General features: G+C 40.6%; 1 protein-coding gene across 13 annotated transcripts; it reads right to left on the bottom strand.

The window, feature by feature from the left end:
* Positions 1-50: 50 nt before the first annotated feature.
* On the bottom strand, positions 51-27,641 carry nfyc (nuclear transcription factor Y, gamma). Of its 13 annotated transcripts, none has more exons than XM_053228723.1 (12): positions 20,324-20,536; positions 19,624-19,715; positions 13,840-13,946; positions 12,792-12,863; positions 12,108-12,221; positions 10,793-10,888; positions 8,838-9,017; positions 6,587-6,658; positions 5,551-5,712; positions 4,373-4,480; positions 4,081-4,140; positions 51-1,340 (listed from the first exon to the last, which is right to left on the bottom strand). In XM_053228723.1, the coding sequence occupies exons 3-12, from the start codon at positions 13,936-13,938 to the stop codon at positions 1,218-1,220; spliced, it is 1,086 nt and encodes a 361-aa protein (XP_053084698.1). In that variant the 5' UTR covers positions 13,939-13,946; positions 19,624-19,715; positions 20,324-20,536; the 3' UTR covers positions 51-1,217. The 13 variants fall into 13 exon arrangements, with proteins under 13 accessions (XP_053084698.1, XP_026785282.1, XP_034154327.1 ...); XM_026929481.3 differs by having other exon boundaries at positions 13,840-13,949; positions 20,324-20,535; XM_034298436.2 differs by lacking the exons at positions 19,624-19,715; positions 20,324-20,536 and adding an exon at positions 27,495-27,641 and having other exon boundaries at positions 12,792-12,860.

Genomic DNA, 27,641 nt, shown 5'->3' with positions numbered 1-27,641 from the left:
TTAAATTGCGTATACAGAACACGGAGAGAAAGAGAACGAGGAAAAAAAAATAGTTTTATGTCTGGTCCAAAGAGGGATTTTAATGCACAATATCAAACACAAGGGATACACAAACCATTACACTCATACACCCCTTACCAACCCACCCAACCATGCATTCACTCACGCATACACTCACACACGCACACACACACACGTTTTGCATGTAGAAAACCCAACAGTAAGAAGCCCTTTCAACAATATCACATTATCAAATTGCAGATCTATACAAGTAACTAATAAAATTGAACTAATACGATTAAAAGTGAATTTCAGAGTTATCATACAAACTACAGAGAACAACATGTACAAGATGTGTAGATTATGGCTTTAGCATTAAGTTTTGAATTGTACACGAGACGACATGATCAACAAATCAGGGCTTAACAGAAACTCGAGCCAGGACAGAAGTTTTTATTCAGAACCACACAAAGCTCAGAGGCAGGATTCCCCAGGCCTTATATAAGGCAGAGGAGCCTTCACACATCGATCAGACCACTGTCACCAATACATGCTCTAAGTACACTGCAGGGAAGACTGGACTTGAATTTGCTTTGAATTTGGAGTCTTTGTGCTGAGATCAGATCAACAGGGGTTATTTGGGGGCAAAGTATCTAATGAGCTCCACAACATTTGGATTAGATAGTGTGAGTTACGTGATCATATAACCACATCAGCTCGGCTTTGACCACAATGTTCCCACCTACTGTTCTGGAAAAACACAGCAGCTTTGCTGATTGGCTGTTTCATAACCTTAAGAAAAATGCATTTAGAATAATGTGTTGTTTGGCTGAAGACAGGAGAATGTTGTTCAGGGTCAGGACTGGATGAACATGTGTGTTGCCAGACATTGTGGTGGGAGCAGAGTGAACTAAACTAACTAGGATGGCCCCAGCCGTGGCAAAAGCAAAATATATTTCTGCCATAGTGTGATCATCTGTACAGTTCTTTAAAACTGCAGTCAGGAAAAAGCAAAAGTTTCATCAAAGCTCTAAGGCTAAGTGCAGTTAGAGCAGTCGGCCATGTTGGCGATGCATATGGCCGTGTATGAGAAACGAAATGGCGCCGTGTGTGGGTATTGATAGTGGTGTGGTAGGGATCCCTCTGGTTGAGCTGGTCTGGAGCAGTGTGGGTACGGCGCAGTCAGTGCCCGGGCGTCACGGAGGAAGTGAGGCGCATCAGTCAGCGCTGACCTGCGTGCTGACCTGGCCATCAGCTGTCTGGCTCGTTGACTGGATGAACATAGGTTGAGTTAGCTCCTGACCCGCTGGCATCGTCACCTGCTGGATCTGATACAACTGCTGCAGGGCCGTGAGAGAGGAGAAAACAGACCAGAGGATATATAAAGTGACGCACATATGTGGTATCTCTATAATAAAACAGTGTAATTACAGCATACAAACAAAGCACAGTGCACAGATAAAGTGCTGAATGCAAGTAGCAACTACAGATGTGAGTGGGAAAGGCATAGCAAATTATATCGAATTATTTATCTGTTAAATAAGAGTGTTTTGCACAGTAACTGCATTATAATGATGTTCGTAAAAGGTCAACAAAGTAATCGTTACGATTCCTCCATTTTTTTAACCACTCCAGACATCAAATAAACACACCCTTAGTTTGTATATTCACATATTATTAGCTATGAGCTGCTATACTGAGAAACATGATTAACCAATCAGGATCATGCATTTTTCCCCATTTCTGTTTGAAAACTACTAGCCTGCTAGCTATACTCTGAGCATTGGTTGACAGGCAATAAAATACTGGAGGTTTACTGCAGAAAAACAATCATAGATCTGGTTTTCCTATTAGCATGTCATTTTAATCATTTTCAGTGGAACAGTCAAAGGTATTTTATTTCCTGTGCCTATTACTGTTATTAATATGGCAAGATTGTTTGACCGTAGATCATCTCTTAAATAATTCCTGGCTGCACCACTAGTGGGGCAGTTTCTATAATTCAATTCTCTCCTCGTGCCCAAAGAAATTCGTACCAATCCAGCCTGCTCCTGCAGATACTCTACCAATGGCCTAACATAATGGGCTACTTGCACAAACTCTTCTGCATTGTATTCACCACAGTTCCTGCATTTCCGGTTCATTCACTACAGTCGTAATTGCAGTATTTTACAGTCAGGTATATGCAAGAGCTCCCGAAGATAAAGGTCAATGACATTCATCAGATATGCAAGATGAGCAAGCAGGGGAAAGGATTTACACTGTGTGCTGCATCATAAATACACTACTATGAAGGTAAGAAACACAGTTCACACAATTCACTGCAGAGTAGCTTGTGCTGATGCTAATAGGGTGTCTTTAATTGAAACTGGATACCACCCCATGATATTCACGTCTAGACACATACGTTAAATTGTTATGTGTAATTTTCTCTGATAATTTATCACATCAGTCTTTATCACATCTGTTATCCCGTGTGTTTCTCTCTCACACACACTGGGCCGTGGGGTTTGAATATTGTAGCCGTTCCACAGCCCTGACTCATAGCCCTGAGTGCAAGTAGCCCACTGAGACTGCAGCATTTCAATTGTTCTTCTAGCTGTGATATCATCCCTACTCATTTTCTGAAAAAGGTGTATGGTACTGTTGATTCTTATCTACAGCCTATGGTAAATTAATCTTTAACTTCAGGTTATGTTCCAGACTTTATGTTAGCATGTGTTCAGCCTCTTCTTGAAAACCCTGGCCTTGATCCAACTAGAAGCAATCATTTTATTAATCACATACACATTCTTTTATGAAATAAGATTTTAAAGAAAGTTGCTGCTGATCAGCTGGTACATGTGCACTCTAAGCAAATATCTGAAAAAAATTACAGCCTGGATTTTGCAACAAAACATAACACTGGTCTTTTAAGAGTATTAAATGACATTTCAGTGCATGCTGACACTGGTGAGATCTCTTCCCTGATATTGTGAGAACCTGCTGCTGCCTTTTATACAACTGATCCTTATGATTAATAGACTCAGTCAAGCAGGTTGGTATTTTGCAGACTGCTCTTGATTATTCCTCATTTAGCCAAGAACATATTCTCTGTTTCTGTTGGGGATAAGGTACCCTCTCTTACTGCCCTTACCTGTGGAGTGCCTCAGGGATCCATTCTTAGCCTCATTTTATTTTCACTCCATATGCTTCCAATGGGTCTTTTAATTCAGTATTTTTAGTTTTAGTTTAGTTTTATTTCAGTTTTATGCTGATGACACAAAGTTGTAGGCTACGTGTCAGTAAACTGCAACAACTTCAGTAGCCAGTCTACCATGTTTTTAACCATTAATGACTGGACGTCTTTTAACTTTCTAAACTTAGTCCTTGTAACCTGGCTTGATGCTATTTCTAGGGAATTGCAGGTAGTTCAGTTAGCATTATTATGACCCTTCTTTGAATTTTGAGTGCATCATTCCAATCCCCACCTCCCTTCAAAGCATACCAGTGAATTTTAGGATTCATTTTAAATCACTGGTACTCAAGTACCAAGCATCAAACAGAGAGGCTCCTGAATATATTTCTTTCTCCTTGTAATAATGTGAGTCTTTTAGATCTCCCAACCATGGGCTTCTGGCTCTGGCTCAAGGTCTAAAATGAAAAGGGAACTGCGCATTTGCCGTCCACATCCCTACACTCTGGAACAGTCTCTCAGACTTCTCCGACCACAAGGAGTGGCATTTTAGAACATGGGTACACTGATACATAAGTGGTACACACATGTATCACCAAGTTAGAGTATTTGCTATTCTCACTAAGATTAGAGCACCCTTAGCTTTATTTGGGTGTGATTGCCACTTCTTGTGCCTAACACTTGAAATAAGTAATATTTAATTAAATAAATAAACAAATAAATAAAACATATGAGGAGTAAGAAATTAAATAAAGTGGGAAAAAAAAGTCAACAAAGAGAAACCAGATGCAATAGAACATGCTGACTTACTAGGGAATAACAAATAAAAAAAAAAAAAAAGTAGAAATACTGCGTATATTGTGGAAGAGAGTGAGATAGTGTAACCGCGTGACTCTGAACTTTACCTGACCATCAGTGAACTGGTTGAATTGCTGTTGCCCTTGCTGCACTTCTGTTTGTGATACCTGCCAACAGATAGAGCAAAATGCACATCATGTCCCTGCACGCCTGCTCTGTGTGAAAGGCATCCAAATGAGAATGATGACACTGCAAAAGGGTTTGTCCTGTTCAAGTATCAGTACAAGTTACAAAACATAAAAATCAAGCAACATAAATGACAAAACAGCAGCTATTTCGATAGATACTACAGTGGTACCATAGGTTGATCATTTAATTAGTGGCTTTCTTGTGTTTTACCTGCTGAGTGTTGGTTGCGAGTGTCTGTATTTGTCCTTGAACGACTTGTGCTCCTGAAACTGGCTGAGCCAGACGGATGTACTGCAGGCCTCCGGCGTTCAGTTGCACCTGTGGCAACACCACCACAAGGAGGAGACAGTGAGCACACTCAATTACCTTCAAGAAACCTGCACCAAGGCTTTGTTAGCTTCTAGAGAAATACACATGAACCATTATAGAATTCTAGGCTAATATACAGTCACTACATGGGCCATTTGGGATTCTAGGCTAATATCCATGAGCCTTGTAAAAATTGTATGCTAATATAGATGGGCCATGTAAAATTCTAGGGTAATGTACAATGATTACATCAAAGTATTTTTTTTTTCCAAATTCCAAAATATTTCCATGTACCCTAAACTTGTTCACTTGTACTTTATATGTAATTTGAACCACAAATATGCACATTCGAGAAGTGGCAATTAGTATTAACAGTACCATAACAATGAGAAGCATAACAAGTGGCTAACGTTAGTTTAGCATGTTTGCCAAGCATTCAACCACATTTTTAAATTAAATCCTAAATGTTAGTCTAAAAAAAAAAAACACACCTAAATGTCACTATCAAACAATTACCCATTCTGATTAAAATATTAATTGACCCTCACTTTGCCATACAACCTCACAGTTATTTTTAAATCCTGTCTTCATTTACATCTTTTGCCAATGATCCACCTCATTTGATAGAATAGAAATTTCTTTTTGGGTTCATCTCGATTGGTTTAATCTATTCTAAATAAAGTGCATACATAAAGCCACTCAAGCCATTGAGCCACTGGACTATTAGCAGATTATTAGGCTGTATGTAAATAACATGCCTAAATATCATAGAAACATTTGACTGAGGTGGAAAAAATGCATAATAATAAAAATAAAAGAAGTAATTAATAGTAATGGAAACAGGGCGGCATGTAAGGTGCATTTCAGTCTCATAGTGATTGACACTCTATAATTATATTATGGTTTTTTTTGTGCTCTACAGAATATTCATGTAATAGCAGTTGACAGAATCACATTTCCTCTCCTTATCCTTTGTAGATGTGAATTTTAGGACTGGATATTTGGCTGTGTTTTTGGAAGTGTTTGAAGACACTATAATAATACGTTATAATAATAATATACGCTGGTGCAGCTCTTACAGGGATCTGCTGAATCTCTCCTGTGTTGGTGATGATCTGCTGCATGACCTGCATGGTCTGGCCGGCTGGTTGCGCTGCCTGGGCCTGGGCTTGGCCCTGTGCAGCCGCCTGCACTATCTGCACCTGCTGGCCCTCGCCCACCTGCATGGTCACTGGAGCGCTCTACAAAAGAGACAGAGTGAGAAGAAAGAAGCAAGGCAGTGAGAAGTGTTAAGGGTCTGAGCAAATGAAGTTTAGCCCTGTGCAAGAGAACCCTATTCCTGTCTGGTGGTTTTCTTTCAGCACTGATACTAAAGCTTACAACATACCTCACATCACCCCATGTTCTAGACAGCCCTCTGAGAACCACAAGAAACTGATCCATGCAATAGGAAAGAGGAGTGGGGTAAGTCTGTGACCTCTGACCTCTTGCAGCAAGCAGAGAAACTTGGGTGGTAAATCACCTAACCATGAAAGGCGATCAGCCAAGTCTTCAGGGAAGGACACCCAATACACAAGAGCAATTTATTCAGCAGCCTGAAATTATCTGCCTGCCGTGACCTCCATCAGTTGCAGAGGAGATGAACTATGGATACAGGTATTTACAGTGGGAACACTTCATTTCTTGGGGAATCCTGTCATAATTAATGCACTGATCAGCTTTCTTGGTTTATACTGATGTGATATTATGGAGCCTTTTTTTTTTTTTTAAACATAACATCCATGACATAAATATTGTATTAATAGTGATCTACAAAACTAAATTTCCATTTGTGATACAATATTATGCGATACCGTTCGGAAAATGACTGCCATGAAATACATCAGGATATAGGATTGGAAAATGCATCAAATCCAATCTGACACCAACCCAGAATTTCAGGTCGATATCAGCCTGATACCAACACACTGCATCAGTGCATCCCTATAGTCTCAAATAATAAGTTACAGAGCTTTACACAGTTTAATAAGGGAGTCAGACAGCATGACCCTTAGTTAAAAAGCAGGTGCTACATTAGGGACATATAAGGTGCAGTCTGGGGTCTGAATAGTTTACCGTGATAGGGGTAGCCTGTGACTGAGCTACCTGCACCTGCTGTAGCTGCTGCATGGTGGTCCCCTGCAACACCTGAGGATGAACACATGGCAAGAGGAAGAGAAAGGGAGATGGAGTGAGACAGAAAAGCTTGATCAAGCAATAAGCACATGCAAAGCAAATGGTAAGTGACACAGAGCATAAGAAGCATGTTGAAGCATAGCTGACATTGGGCAGAACATGAAGAAAAAAAATTTTTAATGTCATTCATAAGCTGATGAACAATGGCCAAAAAAACAGCCATTCTGATTAAAGTGGTGCACTTGTCAACTGTAATGAGATTGAGCAAGCTGTGAAAAAAAGCAGTAAAAGAACAAAGCATGGTATCTCTCTTTCTCCATCCTCAGGGTCAAAGCCACAGCAGCAGATCACAGTCAGTTCACAGAAACGGCTGTGACTGGATTTTCTATACTTCCTTTTATTTATTATGTTTATTTCAGACATTTAAGACTCAGACATTAATTGAAATCCTGACAGATTATAGTTATACTGGACTTCACTCTGTTCAAACATCATGAGTGTCAAAAAAATGCAAGTCTATTTGACTTTAAGCATTTGCCAACTTTTATTTAAACAAGCCATGATGTCAGTTCGCTAATCAGACCAGATCTATCAAAGACCGAACACGCTCTTCTTTCTGATCTCATGTCTCTAGTCCTGTAGCTAGTCTCTGGTCTGAGAGAAATTATTGCCTGCCTTCAGCTAAATAATTTATATAAATACATGTGACTGGATAAGCTGAAACAGAGGATCTGCTCTACCACTTTTGTTAGAAAAATTTTTAGAAAAGTTGCATTGCTGAACTACAGACACTTTTTAAAAAAAAAAAAAAAAAAAATTTTTTAAATCAAATTTGCTGCAGTACTTTTCTGCATCTGGACCACAGTCCGTCAACTGATGATCCCCTGATGTAAAACTTATGAGATCTTGGTGTTAGCTTTTTGAATATTCTGACTTAAGACAGGTCACAACCAGAAAGTTTCACTCTAATTAATTCTGCAATAAAACTGCTTCATCTATACATCTTTGCAGTGCACAGGATGGCTACAGTAGAGCTTATTCAAAGATCAAAGACTGATCTCCAAATTTAACATGCATATTTCTTGTGAAGAAGGTTCTAGAGACAAGCTCCTGTTCCCTATTCCCTGTGCATTCATCTCATCACCACCTGTGATGTTTCCCTTCTATGTCCCTCTCTGTTCTGCACTCTTGCTTGTTCTTGGCTCTTCCAAGAAGGTGAGTGTGAAAGAAGTGCTCACATCTCTGACCACTCAGCGAATAGCAGGCATACTGAAACAGCACTGATCCTTGCACAGAGAATAAGGTCCAGCACTGAGAAAGAGAGCAGTGTGTGAGAGAAAGTGTGTAGAAAAGATCCTGAATAAAGAGAAGGAGATCAAGAAGGCACAAGGTGAAAGTTCAAACAAACAGGGACAGTGGGGAAGATAAGCAGAGAGTGAATAGAACTGAATTAGGTTAATGACAAGGACTGAAAGAGAACAGGAGACCAAAAGATGTGAAAAGGATCAGCAAAGTGTTTGGGGGGAAAAAAACACTGTGTAAGTGAGAATGGGGAAGGGAGAAAGACTGAGTGTGTGAGAGTGAGAGAGAGAGAGAGAGAGAGAGAGAGAGAGAGAGACTAAGATACAGTGCCAAAAAGAAAGTGTATAAGACTAAAGAGAATAAAGAGAGAAAGCGACAAGAGAAGGGGCACCGAGTTCACATTCTGAGACTGGACTGATGTTACACTGGGGCGGATGAGAGGGTGACTGGGTTCCGCACTTCTCACTTGATAGGAAAGTGTGAATGACACCACTCGGCATCCACTTTTAAAGTGTGGATCAACTAATCAAAGAGGACTGAGCTCAAGTGTAGGGACTTGTTTTGTGTGGGTGTGTGTGCCCTACTAGTATCATAAAGTTTCAGGTACTTGTATGTCTGTCTGAGCTATAGGATAGACAAAGGCAAACTGCAATTGAGCCGCTAACGCACAGCAATGTCCTAAATGTTTTCCACTCCACCTGCTCATGTTTAAATAAAGAGTTCAAATGCAATCTCATGTCATCTTTGTTGAAACAAAAATGTGAACCCAGTGTAAATGTGAGTGTATTTTGTTTCTGATAAGGTTAAGGTTATTGTTGAGTGTGTGTACAGGAAGGGAAAGGTTGCACTGGTGTGTGTGTGTGTGTGTGTGTGGGTGTGTGTGTGTTACCTGGCCCTGCTGTGGCTGGGCAATGATGATTTGGCCAGGTTGGAGGGTGGTGGCGGTGGCGGGTGCAGCCACCTGCTGGCCTTGCTGCTGCCCCTGCACCTGCACAGCGCCGGGTTGCTGCGCCAGCGTGAAGTAGTACTGCACTGGCTCTGTCGAGGCAACCGACTGACGCACCTCCTCCTACATACACACACACGCATATATAAGATAAAGCCTATCACTAGGTTACATCTCCATAAATTATTTTAACACTGTAATACTAGAGGCTGACCTCAAATAAATAACTAATAGGAAAAGGGCTAGGTAGAGTAATGCGAGATTTAATGCTGTGAACTGACAGGAGCTGCACTAGGCTTGTGTGATATGACGATATACTGTAACTGTTCCTACATCAACTGCCATGATATCCAGTGACACTGTCTCTGATTAAATTATTTAACTTAAAGCAAAATGTATTATGGGATTATTGTTACACAGAAAAACACATGGTAACAAATTAATTTAATTTAATTTTCCCCTCATTTTTGGATATACTACTAGCTTTTAAATATGACATTTAAATGTGCCGCAATGTCAGTTTGAACGTCATCACTTGTGGAAAAAACTTTGACTCACTGACATCACTAACTATCAAGCAAGGTCACTGGGATCACACTTGTGTGGAAATGTCATTGATAGTAGGAGGAATCCACTAATTGTAGTGATTTTTTTCCCCTCATAGAAAAACTTAAGCACATACCTGCGCGTTTGTGTTTATGTGCCACCACAACTACATCAAAAAGACCCTTTAAATGTTAAATCTGGTTAAATCTAAAAAAGGTAATAAATGAAAATGCTCAATGAAGTCTTTTTAAAAAAAACTCCTTGGGCTAAGAATAGTCAGTTTTAGTTTTTATCGAATATCACTTTGGAGTCAATACCCCATTTTTAAAGTTTATTTTTTGGTATTCAAGATATGTCAGCCTATTAAAGTTATATAAGGTTATATATAAAAGTTATAAAGGTATATAAATAATATAAATTATATAAAAGGGTGAAAAGGTGTGACAACAGAATACTGAATGTAACATCTTACAGAAACTAATGTTGCTAAAAACCACTGTGATGTCCCAGACCCTGAAACTCAGAGTCACTCAATGGATTTATGCTCATTTGGTTACCCAATTTTTTTTAGCTGTTGCAGGCAATTAAATCATTAAGTAAATCATGAGAAAGGAAAATCACTATCACACAAGCCTGTCCTACACTGTTTTTACCCATCACCACCGGCTAGTCATCAATAACACTTCCCCTTGCTTCACAGAGCTGTGCAAAATGCAACCAAACATACAAAAGAAATGACATATTACTAATAATGCAAACCAAAAGATAGTGTTACATTTTTTAAAAAGGTTCCAGTTTTTTAATGAGAAAGTGAAGAATAATTTGTGAGAAAGAGCGTAAACACCCCTCTCCCAGCTTTGTAATGTCACAGCTGAGAGTGTAGGATGTTTACACACCTGCTCACACACAAACATGACAGCAGCACCAGGAACGGTCTGATAACATCAGCCATGCTAATCAGAGATACAATAGCAAGCTGTGGCCTGCGAGTGCTGCGTTAGCGCTGCCGTAGAGGAGAAGTCTCCTGGAGAAACACGTCGAGGGGCTGAGACACTCTTAAAGCAGGGTGTGGGTGTGATCTGGATGCCAGTGTGGTGATTTAGTATTTATGGAGGTGATGGAGTGGATGGAGTGGATGTTGAGTGGAAGCAGGATGCTGCAAACATCCGACTGAAAGCCTTCACTGGCCTTACCCCCAGCTTCCAGTCAAGGATGTTTACAGCACCTCCAAGCCCCCAGCAGTGGTGTTGCATAGAGCTCCTCTTCCTCATGATCACACAGGTAGTCACTCGGTTGCTCTGAGGATTTTACTTCTTTAACTTCAATAATAAATGTTTTTCATGGGTTCCCACCTGTCGTTTGGGTGGTTTTAGGTCATCTCTTGGGACAATGTCAATGAGGAAGTCAAACTGGTCAAACTTGGTGATTGCCATGGCTATGTCATTCCTCTGATAAAGAAAAAAAAAAGGGAAAAAACAGATTGAAATAAATATATTTTTAACACACACTCAGTATTTGCAATTTGTGACAATGGATAGTATCATGTACTAGTTCTAAATGAGAAATTATCATGAGTCAAAAAAAGAATGTAACCAAAGTAGGATTGGCAACATGAGATACACTTTTCTGAGATATCAGAGGTATATTAGGCATATTATAACACTGATTGACTACATGGTTAAACAATGTAGCAATGAGCTGATTGGATCTTAAAATATATATTTGAACCGAATGTTCCATTTCCCCTGTTTTTCAATGCTAATTTATTTTTGTAGAAATTAAACAAAAATATAACTGAAACTAATTTTTATATATATAGTACAGTAATGATATTTCAGGCTAGACTTGATACAGTGTGACTAGTAATAATCTGAAGCCTTTTCAGCTTCAAGGCTGTAACAGACCACCCCCACCACTTATCCATATGGTACTTTCCACGGGATACTGGCTGCCAAGACCACCTCCTCATTGTCACCCCTCACATCAGCAGCTATTTTTAGCCTTGTGATTAATATTTGGTGGCTAAGGGTCATATCCTCACAGTTGTTCTAGTGATGAGCGTTGTCAGGGTGACCCTGATTGACGCGAGGCCTTCACAAAGGCCAGTGCTGCAAACACACCGCCTTAGCAACAGGAGTCAACACATGACAAAATTTACATACACAGTGATGGTGTGCTTGATGTTACAGGTTCTGCCAAACTCAAAATTCTAGCAGCCCTAATGCAAAAGGGTGTCAATCTATCAAAGATATACAGTTGTTATCTTTCTAGTCCAATATATTTTGAATATATATAAATGTTATAGAATAGTAGATTGATAAAGTTACCAATCTATGTTTTTTGTGTCCCAAAAATCTATCTTGTTGAGAAACCTTGTTGTTTTTAAGCTTATTTTTAAGTGTTAGAACTGAGCAGCCACGGGTCAAACAGGACTCACAGCTAGTGCTCCTTCCAAAACAGAATATTTACAGAAGGTTTGTGTAACAGGTCTGACTATCTCATATAAAGTTAACAGTATGCGTATGGGAAGCAAGTGATTTTTCCATTCACAACTCAGGGTCAGTGTTAAAACAGGTAATATGATGATAGAGCCCTGACTTAGAAATAATCAAAATCCAATAGGTGAAGGTAGGATCAGAGAAGAGATGTTAAAGGTCAGCAGCTCACCTGTAGTGTGCGCCGTTTGTTGTCTTCGGTGTGAATCCAGGCTCTCAGAGTGAGCTCTGTGATGAAGATCTGAGCTGCTTTGGCAAACAGCACTGGAGCCTCGGCACTAATCATCTACAGTGGGTTGGCATGGAGAGGGTTAAATTGCGAGCAGGCACAGACACACATACACAAATTCTCATGGTCAGAGCAAAGGGGCAGAGAACTTTTCACACACACACACACACACACACACACACACACACACACACACACAAATAAGGCTGAACCACAGTGTGTCCCAAGGTCTTTTCTCATGTCAGTGACGCTGAGCTCTTAATTGCCTTGGCTTTCTGTTCCAGTTTAACCTTCTTCCCACTCTAAGCTCTAGTTTATTTTAAGCGTGTGAACACCACTCTAACCGAATGCATGCTTCCCACACAGGTCTAGCTTTAACTACAAACAGTGTACTGCTCATGCCACAACTACGCACTCGAGTGTGCAACAGGACAGGTCAAATGAGACAAGATGGCTGACAGATTTAAGTAGAAATGAAAGAACTGAAAGAATGAAAGATCTTTCTCAGTGTGTCCAACATTCTTATTCCAGGGGAATAGTGGAAGGCAGGGTATGAGAAGGACATGGCTTAGGTGAGTGAATGTGACAGAACAGTGCAAGCTTGATCACTGATCCTGTCACTCTTACCTTCACATCCTCATCCAGCTTCATGATTTTCTTGATGCGAGCAAGTGGAAGCTCCTGCACGCGAAAATCCTTCTGAAACAGAGCGGAAGTGTGTCACAGCAGAATCATTTACATTTAAGCCTATTCGACAGATATCAAAGTAAATATCCACAGATATGCACTCATGGATACTGATTTACACACTGAGGCATACATGTGGAACAAACAACTCGTATGTCTAAAAAAATTTCACTTTCCACCTGAGTGCAATGAGCCAGTCATCTATTATCACAAATCTCTGTGGATTTTGAATAAGAAGACTGTAAACAAGAAGACTGTAAACAAGAAGACTATAAACAAGGTGTATAGGAAAAGCTGTATATTGTGGTTGCTTCAATTAAATTTCGTTTTATTGTTTAACTCCCTCCACTAAACAGTGTAATATAAAAGGTTTGTTATAATTGCATTTTGTTCACTTTGTTTATTCACTGTCAACTTATATAACCATGTAGTCTTTTCTTAATTACGCCGACTCAGGTAGCAAAAGCTTCATATTTATTCCACTAAATTGCAACTGTTTTAATATATTTTTTGGAAGTGCTTGGATTATTACAGTTCCAGAATGTAGTAATATTAGTAGTAGTACCCAATTATTATGTGATTATATGTAACATAATAAGCATGTAAATTATGTGATGTAAGATTATAGCAATTTTGTCTTATTTCATATTTTTTCTATTGTAGACTCACAAGCCAGACAATCCTTGGTATGTCTGAAGTAAAAAATAAGCAGCCATGCCTCCAGTTCTTGTCTGATGGCACACCATTTTATTGTTCACATTTATAAAGCATTCACTATGACATTATTAATGCTTAGAAGTGCTTTACACCTACAATAATCACATTTTTTTTTATTTATACTTAAAAAAAATGTGACTCACAATATATGTCCATTCTGTCCCTTTCAAGCTTCTATTATCACAACCTGCTTCTTATATACTGAGCAAGTCTACTCATGTTTTCACCCATTTAATTAAAGAGGTCATAAAGCTGTATTTGAGTATCATACCACAGTGAGGTTCCTGATCTCTTCCATGACCCTGGGCCAGAAGGACTGCAGGTTCTGCTGGGCATCTGTTCCCGCTGCTCCAAAGGAGTCTCCTGACATCTTCAGATCTGCTATAAAAACACAGAAGGCAGAGAAATCAAACTTTAATGCCTCAGAAAGTGAGTGTGCATTTCAAACAGACTAAAAAGAAAGCACAAACTATAAGCTCTTTTATTTTTACATAAAATTCGTTTGAAAATCAAGTACTTTATCATCTGAAAGGTCTTGCATGTTTACTCATTGTACCATTCAGCTGAATGTGAAGAGAAATTCATATAGCAGCAGTGTACAGGAGAGAAGCAACAGGGCTCCAAACTTCTTGTGCAACCTGGAGTTAGGAAGCCACTTGTGAATCCCAGAGTCTACAGTGTTTCTGAGGCTCGGACCAAATGTGGTACACTGACTAGGCAGCTTTGTGTGTATCCCAAGAAATCACCCATATACACACTGACACGCCCAATTACGAAATGAGTGGGCCTGGGCTATCAGGACTTGTGCTTAGAGAGTGAAGCTGGCAGGTTACTATGGCATGAGAGGAATTCTGCTAAGAAGTTCAGCCAACCTGCCTGAGCTTGTGCTCCTGGGAAACTCAGCGTTGCTCACACTTTTTCCTTTTAACCACTCTGGCAGAAAAAAGGAAGCCAAAAATAGCTGGGTGGGGTGCCACTGGCGCATGAGCGAGAGTAAAGACAACAAGGCCTTGTGCAATACAACTATAATCCAAGAGCAAGACAAAGTGCTAAGGGCTTAGACAGAGGAGCAATCAGACTTCTGTGTGGCATCACTATGTGGGTCAAATGCAGCAGGACACCATTGCATACATTACTACACATGGGAGGATAAGCAGAAACGCAGGCTTTCAACAGAGACTAATAGTTGTGTACTTGCACACAGGATCTATTGCTTTTAAAATGAGAATATAGATCAATAGCATTAGAGCAGAGACAATGCCAATAAATAAATCATGCTTATTGATTAGACCTGGCTGCTTGAAATATAGCTCTGGCTCCTTTTAGAGTTGAAAGTGTGATAAAAGAAACTAGAACACTGCAGTAATGCTGAAGGAAGACAATTGGGTTTGAAGTATCATTCAGTATCAATTTAAAAAAAAAAACAAATTGCCTTGGTCAGAATTGCACTGTTGTTTGCATTTGATTAGTTTGCTGAGGTTAATTTAAGAAACAATAAAAACAGCATCTGGCTCTGGTCTTGTGACAGTTCCTCTATTTCTGAATGTGGATGGCTGATTCTCAGTGGTGGCCAGAGATAAGAAATAATAATTAGACGATTCACTTAACACCGTTTAAATAACTAGCAAGCTAATTACCACGCAGTAACAGCAGGACTACTGTCAAAGGCCCAAGAAATGGGGAGGCAAATTAAAACAGCAAATCCTCCATTCAAGGACTGATGCATCAGCACAGCCAGGCTGGCTGTTTTAACTTGCAGCCATGTCAAGCTTTTTATTCTGAAACACGACATGATAAATGACCCACCAACAATATTCTTCTATGGTCTATCATAAACCAAATGAATGCTAAATCATATTTAACACATCATAAAAATGTACTGTGCACAGACCAGGTCTCAAAAGTCAGCAGGGTCTAATATATAGAACTCTGGACTTGCTTTCTCCCCTGGATACACAAATAACCATGCTGTCTGCATTTTTTGTGCTCACAAGCGTTGATTGCTCTTGCCCTTCAGCAAGCAGGGCAGAGGTGGTGGTGTTGGATTTCTCCTGACCTGTGCGCTTGCCTCACTGGCAGCTCTTCTACCTCTCGGAAAGTCGATGCTGCCTGCACGAGCTGAATCAGCAGGATCTCTTCTGCTAGCCCCGGCCTGCTCCATGCAGGTGGCCCGCAGCGCTCACCAGTACCTCAGCAAAGGTGTGCGCCTCCATTTCACAGCTCCCAGAGCTGCAAGGGTTGAAATGGTGGCCTGAAATATGCTGCAGTTAATTAGCTCCATTATAATGGCTGCTGCTTCAAGTGTTACGCAGGAGGACATACAGAGCATGGCTCTTTTTTGCGTCATACGTTTGATGTTTGATGAAGCGGGACACAGGAAGACACAACGCCAAGCCTCTTGAGAGCCACGAGAAAAGCATGAGCCCACTGTGCTGACTCAAACACAATGGGAATCTCTGCTCCCAGCCAAATTACTGCACTTTCCAAGTTTCAAATGATGGACTGCACACTTAACACAATAAGGTGACCACACAGAAAGATTTTCCATTCGGGAATGTTTAATTAGACTACTGAATACTAAATCAGAGACGTGTGGAAAAACTGAAGATGAAACTAAGACACCAGACATGCTAACAGCTACGGACAGGCAAAAGACTGTTAATTGCTGTTAATTAACGAATTACTTAAAATGAACATTCTTAAAATTCTACTCTTTAAAAGGGGCAGGCTATGAGTTATTTTATGTCGAGAGAATGTTTGCCCCAATTGTTTTCCATCTTTTAAACAAGAACCAGTCACTGATTTACACTGCAACTCCTGTTGTTATGTCTAAAGTCCAAGACTAATGTCAACAGCACCTTATTAAAACAACCTCAGCTTTATAAATGTACCACAGGATTGATCCTTCACTAAGCCCCACCCCATAGTTACTGTTGCTATGTCTGACACGCTTCTCAATCTCACAAGCCACGTTGAATTTTTACTGACGCAGGTAAAGATTTACCACAAGAAATTTCCGGAGCAATACATCCAAATGTTCAGCCTGCTCTCCTCTATCCCACAGCAGCTACAGGGAGGGTGAAGGCGAATACGTGCTTCCTTCGAGATACGTGAAGCCAAAGCCAACCGCATCTTTTCAAACTGTTGTTCATGCTGCATTACAGGGCAGCGTAACACACTCGGAGGAAAGTGCTAACTACCCTCTTCCGCATCCATGACTTCACAGGTGCCCGTGACTGGCTTGTGTCGTTGTGATTGAGGGGGGGGGGGGGAGAGTATCCCATCCCTCCCGCCAAGAAACCATGACCAGTTTTGCTTCCTTGGATCCCGGCCACGGATGCGAACATGCCTTTTGAAGGCTTAATAACTTTTCAGTCTTTCGGCAGCATGTAACCAGAAAAGGAAATAGAAGCTGAAGCTAGTTAAAAAGTCAGCAACCCCATCAACAAGTGACTCATCTACTCAAAAGCTTCATAGCAATCTATTTCTTACATTAGCTCATAGTTTAGCTATGTTTCATCTTAAAAAGCAAAGCTTTGACAATAACAAAGAAAGACCTTATGCAGGCTAGCTAGCTGACAACCATGAAGCACACACAGATCTTCTCACATATCGTTTAATCCAGATCCTACACTGCAAACCCTCCCCCTGCCTCCAAACATCTGGGATACGAAGGATTGTCCAAGGTGCCCTTGCCTAGTTACAGTTGCTAAGTTATGATTGGCCAATTCCTGTTTAGAGGAGGGGAACAGTCGCTCACTTAAAACAACGCATTTGATCAATCACAATTATTTTGAACTAAAACAGGCTTTTTTTAAAAAAAAAAAAAAAGAAAAATGAGTGAGGGGGAGGGTTTTGCTACCAGTGATCTCTATATCATGTTATCATTCCATGTTTTTCTTCTCCCTGCCCTCATTCCTTGAAAATGGAGCGCTGATGAGAGCAGATATGAACGAGTAACACAACCTTATCTGACATCTAAGTGCTAAAGGCATGGGGAGGGGGACTGGCACTGAAAAATGGGTGCAGAACAATTTGGCACAAAAGGATTGTGTATGTGTTTAGAAAAGCATGTCTTGCAATTGAATTTGCGAAACTGAAAGGCGCACTTTACACATGGATTGTACTATTTATGAATAACACGGCATGGTAATGAGATTCTCTCTCAAGCGTTCCAATATGTCCTTGACTATGCAAACTGCTAGATGTGAAAACTTGATGCATCTCAAAATAAACAGGGGTTGAATTTCGATGTTACAGATCCAAGCAGATGCCTTTTCTCACAATTTGATTTGGAGCAAAAAAAACGTCACCATGATACTAAAAGGTCATCTCAAGGGTACTAAACACACTAGTCTAGTGATATTTAGGACTCATTAACTACTGTGACATTCTCACACAGAGGACAGTTGGGAAAAGCTGTCGCGGTTACTGGTTAATCATCTACCCCAACAATTCATAGCGGCATGCAACATGCTGCAATGAATTACAAATTAACCAACTAATAACCTCCTGCTTGTTTTGATAGCTAAAGACAGGGGTGACAGGACAACACCAGACATAGCTGCATTATATGACCTATGAGTAATCATAGTGCACCTATAGCTCAGTCATGCTAAACATGTCCCTGTTTCAGCCTCATATCAACTCCAGGAAGCGGTTACTGATCTCTCAAGGTCATTCAATAGAGGAGAGAGGGAGGGAAAATGAGTAAGGTAGGGAGGGACAAAAAAAAAAATGAGGGAGATACAGTAGCAAAGAAGAAAGCAAGAGGGGAACAGAGGACTCCTGCTGTAGCTCTTGCTGACCCTGTGTTAAACCCGAGGAGCCAATTTGCGTGCCGGTGTCTCCAGAGAGCAAGCTGATGCTGAAAGAGCCCCTCTTGTGTGATGGTCCGTGAGGCATGCACTGTCCTCTCAGTCTCACGCTCTCCCTGCTGACTGAGTGACTGTGCGAGCCGCTCTCACATTCTTGTGACCTTCATACGCCAACAGGCCCCACTAGCACAGACGGGTACAACAAGCTAATGCTAGCTCCAGAGCAAACAGAGTATACACCTGGTAGCTTCCTTTTCAGAATGAAAAAGAGCATTGTCCTGAGTTAAAAGTACCTGGGTCATCAGATAGACCGTGCAAAAGGTCACCTTTACATGGATCAGCAGGATTTGTGACGCCCTCCCATTCAACGCTTATGTTCTCAATCACTTTTTTTGGTTCCATATTGCCAATGGAGCAGTGAGCGGCTTAAATGATATTCAAATCTCATGCAAACAACAAATCGCAGTGGGATTTGGCAGTAACTTGGTGCTATTTTTAGTTCTCCCCCCTCCCTTCCATCAGGACACTACTATCTGAGGTACCAGTGGAAACTTTCAATTAGAGGCAGAACAGAAATCAGAATGGATCTCTGATTCGTTTAGCGTGCATTAAATGAGGGGAAAGTACCCCAGTGGAGATGTTGAAACATGAGAAGGAGAAGACAAGTAGCTCCCATGAACCAACTCTAAACCTTATTGTGGGACCATCTCAAGTTTGTCCCCTAGACACTACCTCCATATTTGCCCTCTGCTCTACATCACTGTCAGTAAAGTGTAAACAAGCCATGAAGGACTGGGCCTTGAAGGTGAAGCAGGACTTCTGTGCAGGACACACAATCACCATCTTCCCACCACTCAACACGCAAAAGAAAAACAAGGGACATTTCTACTGACTCCTTTAACAGGGTTGATCCAAACAATTCTGACATGATGACACTTGTAGTAACAGGAGTACGGAAAAAAACAACAACTCACAAATCATTTCATCAATACACCAGCTTTACGTGGTTTTTAAAATGCATATTTTTAATGTTCTTTTATTATAAAAAATGAAAATCCAAGGAAGACAGCAGAGGGCAAAAGGAGGAGGAGAAACACTGTGGAGGACAGAGAACAGAGAACAGAGGAAGCATCCCATTTCAGATGGACAGGGAGACAGAGTGAGAGCAACAGAGAAAACAAACATCAAACACAGGTTGGTTTGTGGGATTGCTGCCCAAACACAGATGTCACACTTACCTTGTGCCCTTCATAGTGCACTGCAGACTGGAGGAGGATCCGAGTCTCTTTCAGAGGTGGACAGAGAAACTCTCTAGTCCACAGGCTCTGTCCTGGGAGCAAACAAAGACTGTGTGTGGGGCAGGCAGTCGGCATTGCATGCCGATCCCAAAGCAGAAAGGAAAGCAACAACCCCCCTTTTCAAAACCCCCTCCGCTTTCACTACCCCATCAACTCCTACCCCCCCTTCCCTAAATACACAGCCCCCTTCCATTCCTTCTCTGACTGACTCCACTAAAGACACCTACAGCCTTCAGTCCGTCTGTGCCTGGCCACGCTTCTGTTTGTCTTTCAGTTGACCCCTGCTTCAATGTGAAGTCAGAGAGAAAACAACAGAGAAAGTGAGAGACGGGAGGAGAGAGACTGTAGATCAGTATAGCAAGTGCTGGACAAAAAATCTCCTGCCTGCTTTCCCTTTAACACTTGAAAGTAAGCAATCTAGCCTGCTACGTGATACTTATGGCCCGCCTCTCCTCCAGATCCCACCCTTTTCTTCTCTTCTCTTCAAATCCGATAGAGCCCGTTTTCGCTTCCACTGGCTCAGCTGACTGTCCTTAGGCTGTGTAATTCCACCCTCCGTCCGTCCGCCCACCCTCCCTATCCTCAGCCTTTTTCTGCTCCACCCCTTTTCACAGAGAGTCAACTTCCTGTTTTAAGTTACCTTGAGAAGTGGGGTAGGGGTCAGGGAAGGAAAAAAGGAACAGCGAGAAAACAACGGACAAAAGGACGGAAGGGAAAAAAAATGAACATGACGAGAGTGGAGGAGGGTCTCTGTCTGCTAGCTTCAGAACTCTTCTCTGCTGATCTCATCTCCTGCTGGAGCTGGACGGAGGGAACAACTGGCTTCTCACCAACAACTGTGCCTTGCTTATTTACAATGTCAAACAAAATGTCTCTAGAGCCCACCCCTCTGACTAGCACACTGGCTGGTCGAACAGTGACGTAAATCACCCCGAAACCACCGATTGGCTCTGAGGCGTGTCAAAGCGGCTGCCGCATGCCGTCGCCGGATGATTTAAAGTGGAATGTCACACAGGGCAGATAAGCTGTCACACAGGCACGCAAGGACATCTGTGCACTAAAGCTCTATAGAATGTGCAATTCATTGATGCTGTTTAACATATCATGAAATTATAAATGCATTGTTTCACTAAATAATGAGAACACAGTTCTCAGAAAACACAGTCCGGTTAGAGGTGACCTTAAGCCGCTCAGGCCAAATATGCTGACAAAATCAGGAACATGCAAACACATCTTCCTGAAATAGATACAAGACCATAATGACAATCAGCAAGAAAAGAAACCATGCTAATGTCTGTTCAATCTCTGTGCTTATTTCAATCCTGTTATGTATGTAATATTAGAAAACATCTTGTATAACAAAGGTTATTTCAAGTGCAGTTTCCTATTAAAACTCAAGCAGCTCATTTCATGGAAAGCATGTTATTGATTTACACTGCACAATCTGTGGCTTCAAGAGAGCCTTACAAAAAAGATCACTACAAAAGATATATTCTTCATGTGACAACACGACATAAGCATTTTATCAAAATTATGGTACTTCAAAAAAAAAAAAAAAAATTGACAAGATGACCAGAACAGATCTGAGCCATTATAGAGAAGATGGAGGCGTGTTAAAGGATGCCTGAAATGGCGGAATGACCTCAAGGTTATCTCTGTCATTCCAGTAAATACCTGCTGTTCGGTGAGGAAGGACAGGAGTGGACAAATCACTAGCCTGGGACGAGCAGATTTGGTGGTCAGGCTATTAGTTTAATTATTCCTAATAACCTGGTGGACAAGTAGGTTTAACAACCAGAGATTGTCATTTGGTGTGTGTGTTAAAACATAATGCTCTTCATGGTGATGCAATGCACCTCGATGCTGTAACTCTAGCTCACGCTACTCGTTACGAATCTCAGCACCTGCGGCTCTACAAACATCGGCTAAAGGGGAGACGATCTTTCCTCAATCTGTGACAGTGCAGGTACAGAATGTGGAGACACTGAAAAAAAATGAGCAAAATAAAGTCCAACGCAAGATGCTAGGCAGACTCTAATAATATTTTTTACGTGAAATGCGAGAACGGAGTACCGCATTTAATAGCTGAAACACAGCCCAAAGACTTGCTGACTTTGTTGACGATGCAAACACGATGTGCTACATTAGAACGTTGTTAGAAGAGGATAATGATCATATATGCATTCGCGTCTCTTAGCTTGTATTAGGTTAGCTACCACTTTTTAGCCTGGTCAGTGATGTTTACGGACAGCCAACACATGGCACTGGGCAGCACAATTGAGCTTTTCCTGCCAGTTATCTAGCTAATTTATGATTTCTTCACTCCTGCGCTACAGTGAGGCAAAGCGTCAATGTTTCTCTGTGTGATAATAAGACACAGCAGACTGGTGAATCGTTACACATCAATGGAGCACAAGAGATTGTAACGTGTCTTCCTTTTGCTGAAACATGAAACTTCTTAACTTTGTGTTCATCACATTTAAACTCTGCCACTTAGAGCTGCATTACACTTCTGCACTGAAGCGTATTTGCCAGATATTACGATAAACTGTGGTGCGTAAAGGCATGCTGACAAGTGGGCATGCAGTCTTCCACAATCCAAACAGTGCATTGTGCATATTTACAGTCCTGCAAGTCACCAATGGAAACGTGACGAGAAAACGTTTTATCAAGTAATACTGCAAATATACATTTCTTTAACCTGACTGCGAACCTGGCATCGCTCTGATAAGCATAAAACATCCCATAAATTTGGTCGTAAGTCATGGTGTCAGTCGTAAGTGAATCATATGCTACGACAACAGTGTGTAGAATTTCTGTTGCACCACAGACAACGTATAAAGTGATTATAGATCAAAAATATGTTGCACACAGTGTAGTGTTTCGTCTTCCCCAGCCAATCAGAGACACGAGCTGATGTAATATATGAAATATACGAAATATAACATATTTCCTTCATGTTTGTCTAGAGTAAACAAATACAAAGCAGTGGCTTAATTGATCCATCACTTGGATTTACTTCATACTGGTATGCACTTGTTCTGCAGTTTAATAAACCATAGCAACAAAAAATAACTAACAGCTACAAAGATAATGTGTGTGTGTTCTCATGGAATGACATACTTATTAAAAATTAGTCATAATAATTACAATTCATTCGTTGACAACTGAAGAAAAGAGCTCTCTATGCAAGTTAATATAAAACAGCTGATTTATACTTTATCTTCATGATCCTTCCTGTTTATATGTGCATTTCCAAACAGAGCTGAGTGAGGCATCATGTCCGGTGATCATAGTCCACACAAAAACTTCCCATAAAATTAAAATGAAAGCAATATGCATTTATATTCTGTGTGTTTACGCAGGTGGTGCACTTTGAACAGAATCGCAGAGGCAGGCAGGTGTAAGGTTTAAGTTATTAATCTAAGGTTTGTAAACTCAAATACAGTGACAGTTCCTGTTTAAACTATGCTATCTTAGAGGTTAAAATAAATCTCTACCCTTATACACATTAAACATGTTTCTGTTGATGTGCTTAATGTTTCTGGTGCTAATTTGTGAGCTGGTGCTGTAGTTTTGTTATTCCTCTGAGAAGTTAGCGGTTGTCTGCTGCTCTGACGTACGGTTTCAATGGAATTTAATAGGAGAAACAGGAGTTAAAGCAGAGATTCAGCTATTCAGCTAACACACATCTTGTGTATTTTTTCATATTATACTAACCTCAACCCCCCACACACACACCCTGCCCGCACCCCCACAGGGTTTTTAGACTGATAGTACTGTCAGTCCCTGACCCAGTGAACCAGTATGAGGATGTATTTATTTATAGAGAGTTCAAAGCTGGATAAGGGCTTCTGCCAAATGCCATAAATGTAAATGTAAAAACAAACCAACAGTGAAAGAAGTTTAAACCAAAAGCATTATCTTTATTAGGATTTTATTATATATAAATCCTGAATATCTGAATATCGTGTTTATGATAAACACTGATATACAAGTCGTTCAGGGTGGATTTTTGCTTTAGGTTTTTCTGGTGTGACCGGCTGCTGACCTGAGAGAGCAGAGCCAAGCTGTAGCTCCTCGTCATTCTGGGCACTAAATGCTTGCTCACATCGTGTATATGAGCATTCTATTAATTATACATTTACTGCAACTGTACTGTTCGAACAGCAGAGGTCCCAATCTGCACAACCCACAGAGCTAAAATGTATAGAAAGCACACTGACCAATAGCACTGGATCACAACGACTGACATGCATTATAGGCTATATGGTTACAAAACCATTTCATAATGGTTCAAAAGATCTCTTCAGTAGCTTTCAAACAGCATGAGTCCCATGCTGGTGTGATCTAAGGAGTGAGAGAGAGGTCACGGGAGCGAGCATTTTAGCCGTCTTTGGAGCTCTATTTCCAGTTAAAATGACGGAGCTCATTATGTTTCAATCGATCATTTTGCCCTGTCATTTATGTTACAGCTGTGTTTGTTGTTATTGTGTATGTTAGCATACAAAATAATACTAATGACTATATAAATGCTGAATTAAGGTTTACTTTATACCACTGCACTGTTGAATACTTTATTCTAATTGGTTAGAAAATGTTGATTGATTTTTTATAACAGCAGCTTTGGCAGTAGTTCCAGCTTAAAGGTGTATATTAATGCACGCATTCTAATGTGTTATTTCTGTAGTAACCACGTACACAGGGACTTGTGCTGTATACACTCCACATACACAGCTTTTATGAAACTTGTGTAATTGATATAATGAAGTTTTCTGTGTGGAGACATTTATCCTGCATTTCTGAGAGAAGTCTTCAGGTCTCCATGTCCAAGTTTTCCGATACAGGAAAGTCTTCAGGCCAGAGGTTTCCCAGCAACGTAACAAGCTAAAATTTGTCTTATAAACTTTAAGAGGGGGGGAAAAAAATGGAGGCTGGTGAGGGTATGGCTGTTTATAGCGGTTTACAACGTAAATGATAAGAGGAGCCAACTTGTATTGTGGGCATTTAAGATGTGCTATCCTTTAATTAATAAAAAATTGTAATTGTCAGCAAACTGCTGTGGTGTGAGAGGAATAAAGTACTTTGAAAATGTTGAGATATATATATATATATAAAATGCTGTTATTGGAAAATAAATGAATTTGGGATGGTAACAGCCTGAAACTAATCACATCACTCATCATAGTTGATTATTCTCCTATAACAGCATACACCATTGTGTTTTATTCTAACTTGCTATACTCTTCAAAGACAACTTTTAAAGAGCAGGGAATAAGACTTTAATAAGTCACAAACTATGTGGACTCATGAGCTCATTACAGTTACTCTTATACCTGCATCTGTTTAACCCCAACAGGAGCTTCCCACCATGACGAGTCCTACAATACACAACTAAAATGCAAAGAAAACAAATCAGCAAATATACTTTTTCACTTCAAATACTAACTGATTGTCTTACTAGTTACATTAAAATAAAATGACATTATGCTCAGCAAACATGGCCACTGAACACGTTTCCACCATGGAGAAAGAGAAATGTCACTTCCTGTGTTACAGCAACACCTACTGATTTCAGATACCGCAGCTTAAATGCTGTAATGTGAGGTTTCACTCTGACTCACTAACATTTTACAGTAAGAAAGAAAACACAGTGTCGTATAGCAGTAACAAATTACAAATATTATAAAAAAGAAAATCATGCTGGATATAGCCTAATGTTTGGTAGTCAATTGCGAAGGCTTCGGAAAAGCTTATTAAATTATTAAATTAAATAATCAGATTATTTCCATTTCTGTTATTTTAGGATACACATGTCCTAACATCTGCTATCTGTATATGGAATAAGTGCAAAAGTGCATACCCTTAGTTCAAAAGGACACAAAGGCATTTAATGTGAGTTAGGTGTTACAGAACCTGAAGGTTGTGGGTTCGAGTCTCGGGTCCAGCAGGGACTGTACGTGGGGGGGAGTGAATGACCAGCGCTCTCTCACCCTCAATACCACGACTGAGGTGAGACCCTTGAGCAAGGCACCGAACCCCCAACTGCTCCCCGAGCGCCGCAGCAAAAAGGCTGCCCACTGCTCCAGGTGTGTTCACGGTGTGTGTGTGTGTGTGTGTGCACTTGGATGGGTTAAATGCAGAGCACAAATTCTGAGTATGGGTCACCTTACTTGGCCACAAGTCACTTCACTTCACTTATTATCACATACTACAAGAAATGTTAAAAGATATTAAAAGTGAAACACTCAAAATACTTTTTTGTGGATTTTTATCCATGGGACTTTTGCAAATTTCCTCAGCAGTATTTTTCCTGTTATTTTTCCTCAGCTGTTTGGTCATGTCTTTTATGCTTGTTTCTTCCATTTCTGAATGGTGTTTTTTTGTGTGTGTGGGTATTGGTATCCTTAAACACTGAACTCTTTTATACACTACTCTAGCTTGAAAAAGTCATTATTTTACATTTAGGTCTTGTGATCGCTTCTTCTAAGCTTGGTTGCTCATAGCAAACTGTTTCCAGCCTGTTTGAAATTTTCATGCTTTAAATAAGACTTAAGAAAGACTTGATGAAGAATTGACTAGTTTACATTACTACACACCATAATGAGGCACATTCACATAGATTAACTAGATCTCTCTCTCTTATTTTATATCCAGGGAGCATTTTAACTGTAAAATAAATCCCACACAAACTCAGAACAAACTGATTTCATGAACATAATCTATTTACAAATGTACAATAATAGTACTGTTTGAGCCTTAGCACTAAATTTACTGAACACAAGCACACACACACTCAAACACTGGCTATTCTTTATCATGTAAATAAATACTGGTACTAATAATAATATATGGGTTGTATTTCATGGGGTCAAGTCAGTAGTCCACACTTGCTTAACGTTAGCTGGCTATAAGGCTAACTCTAAAGGTGAAGTGGACTAAAATTCCTGGAGTTTCACCTGCCAGCTGGCATTTATTCTCATTTAACATGTCTTATGTTGCCGTTATTCAATAGTTTAGAGCCTTACTGCGAGCTGAGAACATGAGAAAGAGGGAATTTTTCAGTTATCAGTAAAACAGTGCGGCTCTTCTCTATGAAATGAAGCTTGTTTACTCGACTACAGCTAGCTAAACAAACCCGCTTGTACCGACAGTAAACAAATTCACACAGCAGATGATTTCTGAGGAACTATAACACGAAAAAGAGAGTGTGAACTTGTGACAGTCGGGGAAACAGGGGAATTGGCGCGAATGGACACCAGGTTGAAACTTTGGAGACAATGCTCGGTATTATGAGCAGGCCGCAAACATACTGTATATCGTGTTCATTAACAGCAGAGCAACACGGACTCGCTCAAGCAGCTATCCCTATGCACAAGTTTCCTAAATGTTTGTAAAGCGGTGAAACGCATACTAACCAATAAAGACTACGTTTGGATCTGTCCTTCAGACCAATCAAACCTCGGACTAGATTCCACCAATCAAGGTTTCTAAGGGCTCCGATAGTTGAGAAACTAACGCCATTTCGGCTCAACACGAACCACCGCGTGAACGGTACGCCATGGATAGGAAGAACCAAAATGGCGGAGCGTGTTTCACAGTTTCTAGCCACTTCCACTCCTTTCCACTAGCCACCAATAAGCGCCTCAGAGAGCGAGGAGGGAAATGGCGCCTATGTTCATCCTCCAAAACAATCGTCCATTGGATGAGAACGTTCATTGGCCGAGGACTCCCGCATGACCTTAAGCTAAACTCTACACACGATAACAAGAGAATGAGAGCATGTCAGCGCATTTCAATTCTGTACTTACTTTTCGTGACGAATTCGTAGAGTAGTCCGGTTCGGCGTTATTTTTTTATTAATTCGGTGCGCTTACAAGAGCCAAGATGGCCGCCGCTTTGACAACTGGTTCAGAAACCGGAAGTTGTGTTACGTGTTCTGTGACGTCGCGCACTAC

This window comes from Pangasianodon hypophthalmus, chromosome 23, assembly GCF_027358585.1.
Source record: "Pangasianodon hypophthalmus isolate fPanHyp1 chromosome 23, fPanHyp1.pri, whole genome shotgun sequence".
Taxonomy (NCBI): Eukaryota; Metazoa; Chordata; class Actinopteri; order Siluriformes; family Pangasiidae; genus Pangasianodon; species Pangasianodon hypophthalmus.
Note: the sequence above shows the minus strand (reverse complement) of the source record. Positions and strands in the feature narration are given on the sequence as shown.

Excerpts from the sequence above, each read along its gene's own strand:
- nfyc (XM_026929483.3), bottom strand. The coding sequence starts at position 13,938 with ATGTCAGGAGACTCCTTTGGAGCAGCGGGAACAGATGCCCAGCAGAAC. Across the intron at positions 12,864-13,839 it reads AGATCAGGAACCTCACTGTG|AAGGATTTTCGCGTGCAGGA; the intron begins GTATGATACTCA and ends GCTCTGTTTCAG. Across the intron at positions 10,889-12,107 it reads ACAAACGGCGCACACTACAG|AGGAATGACATAGCCATGGC; the intron begins GTGAGCTGCTGA and ends TTTCTTTATCAG.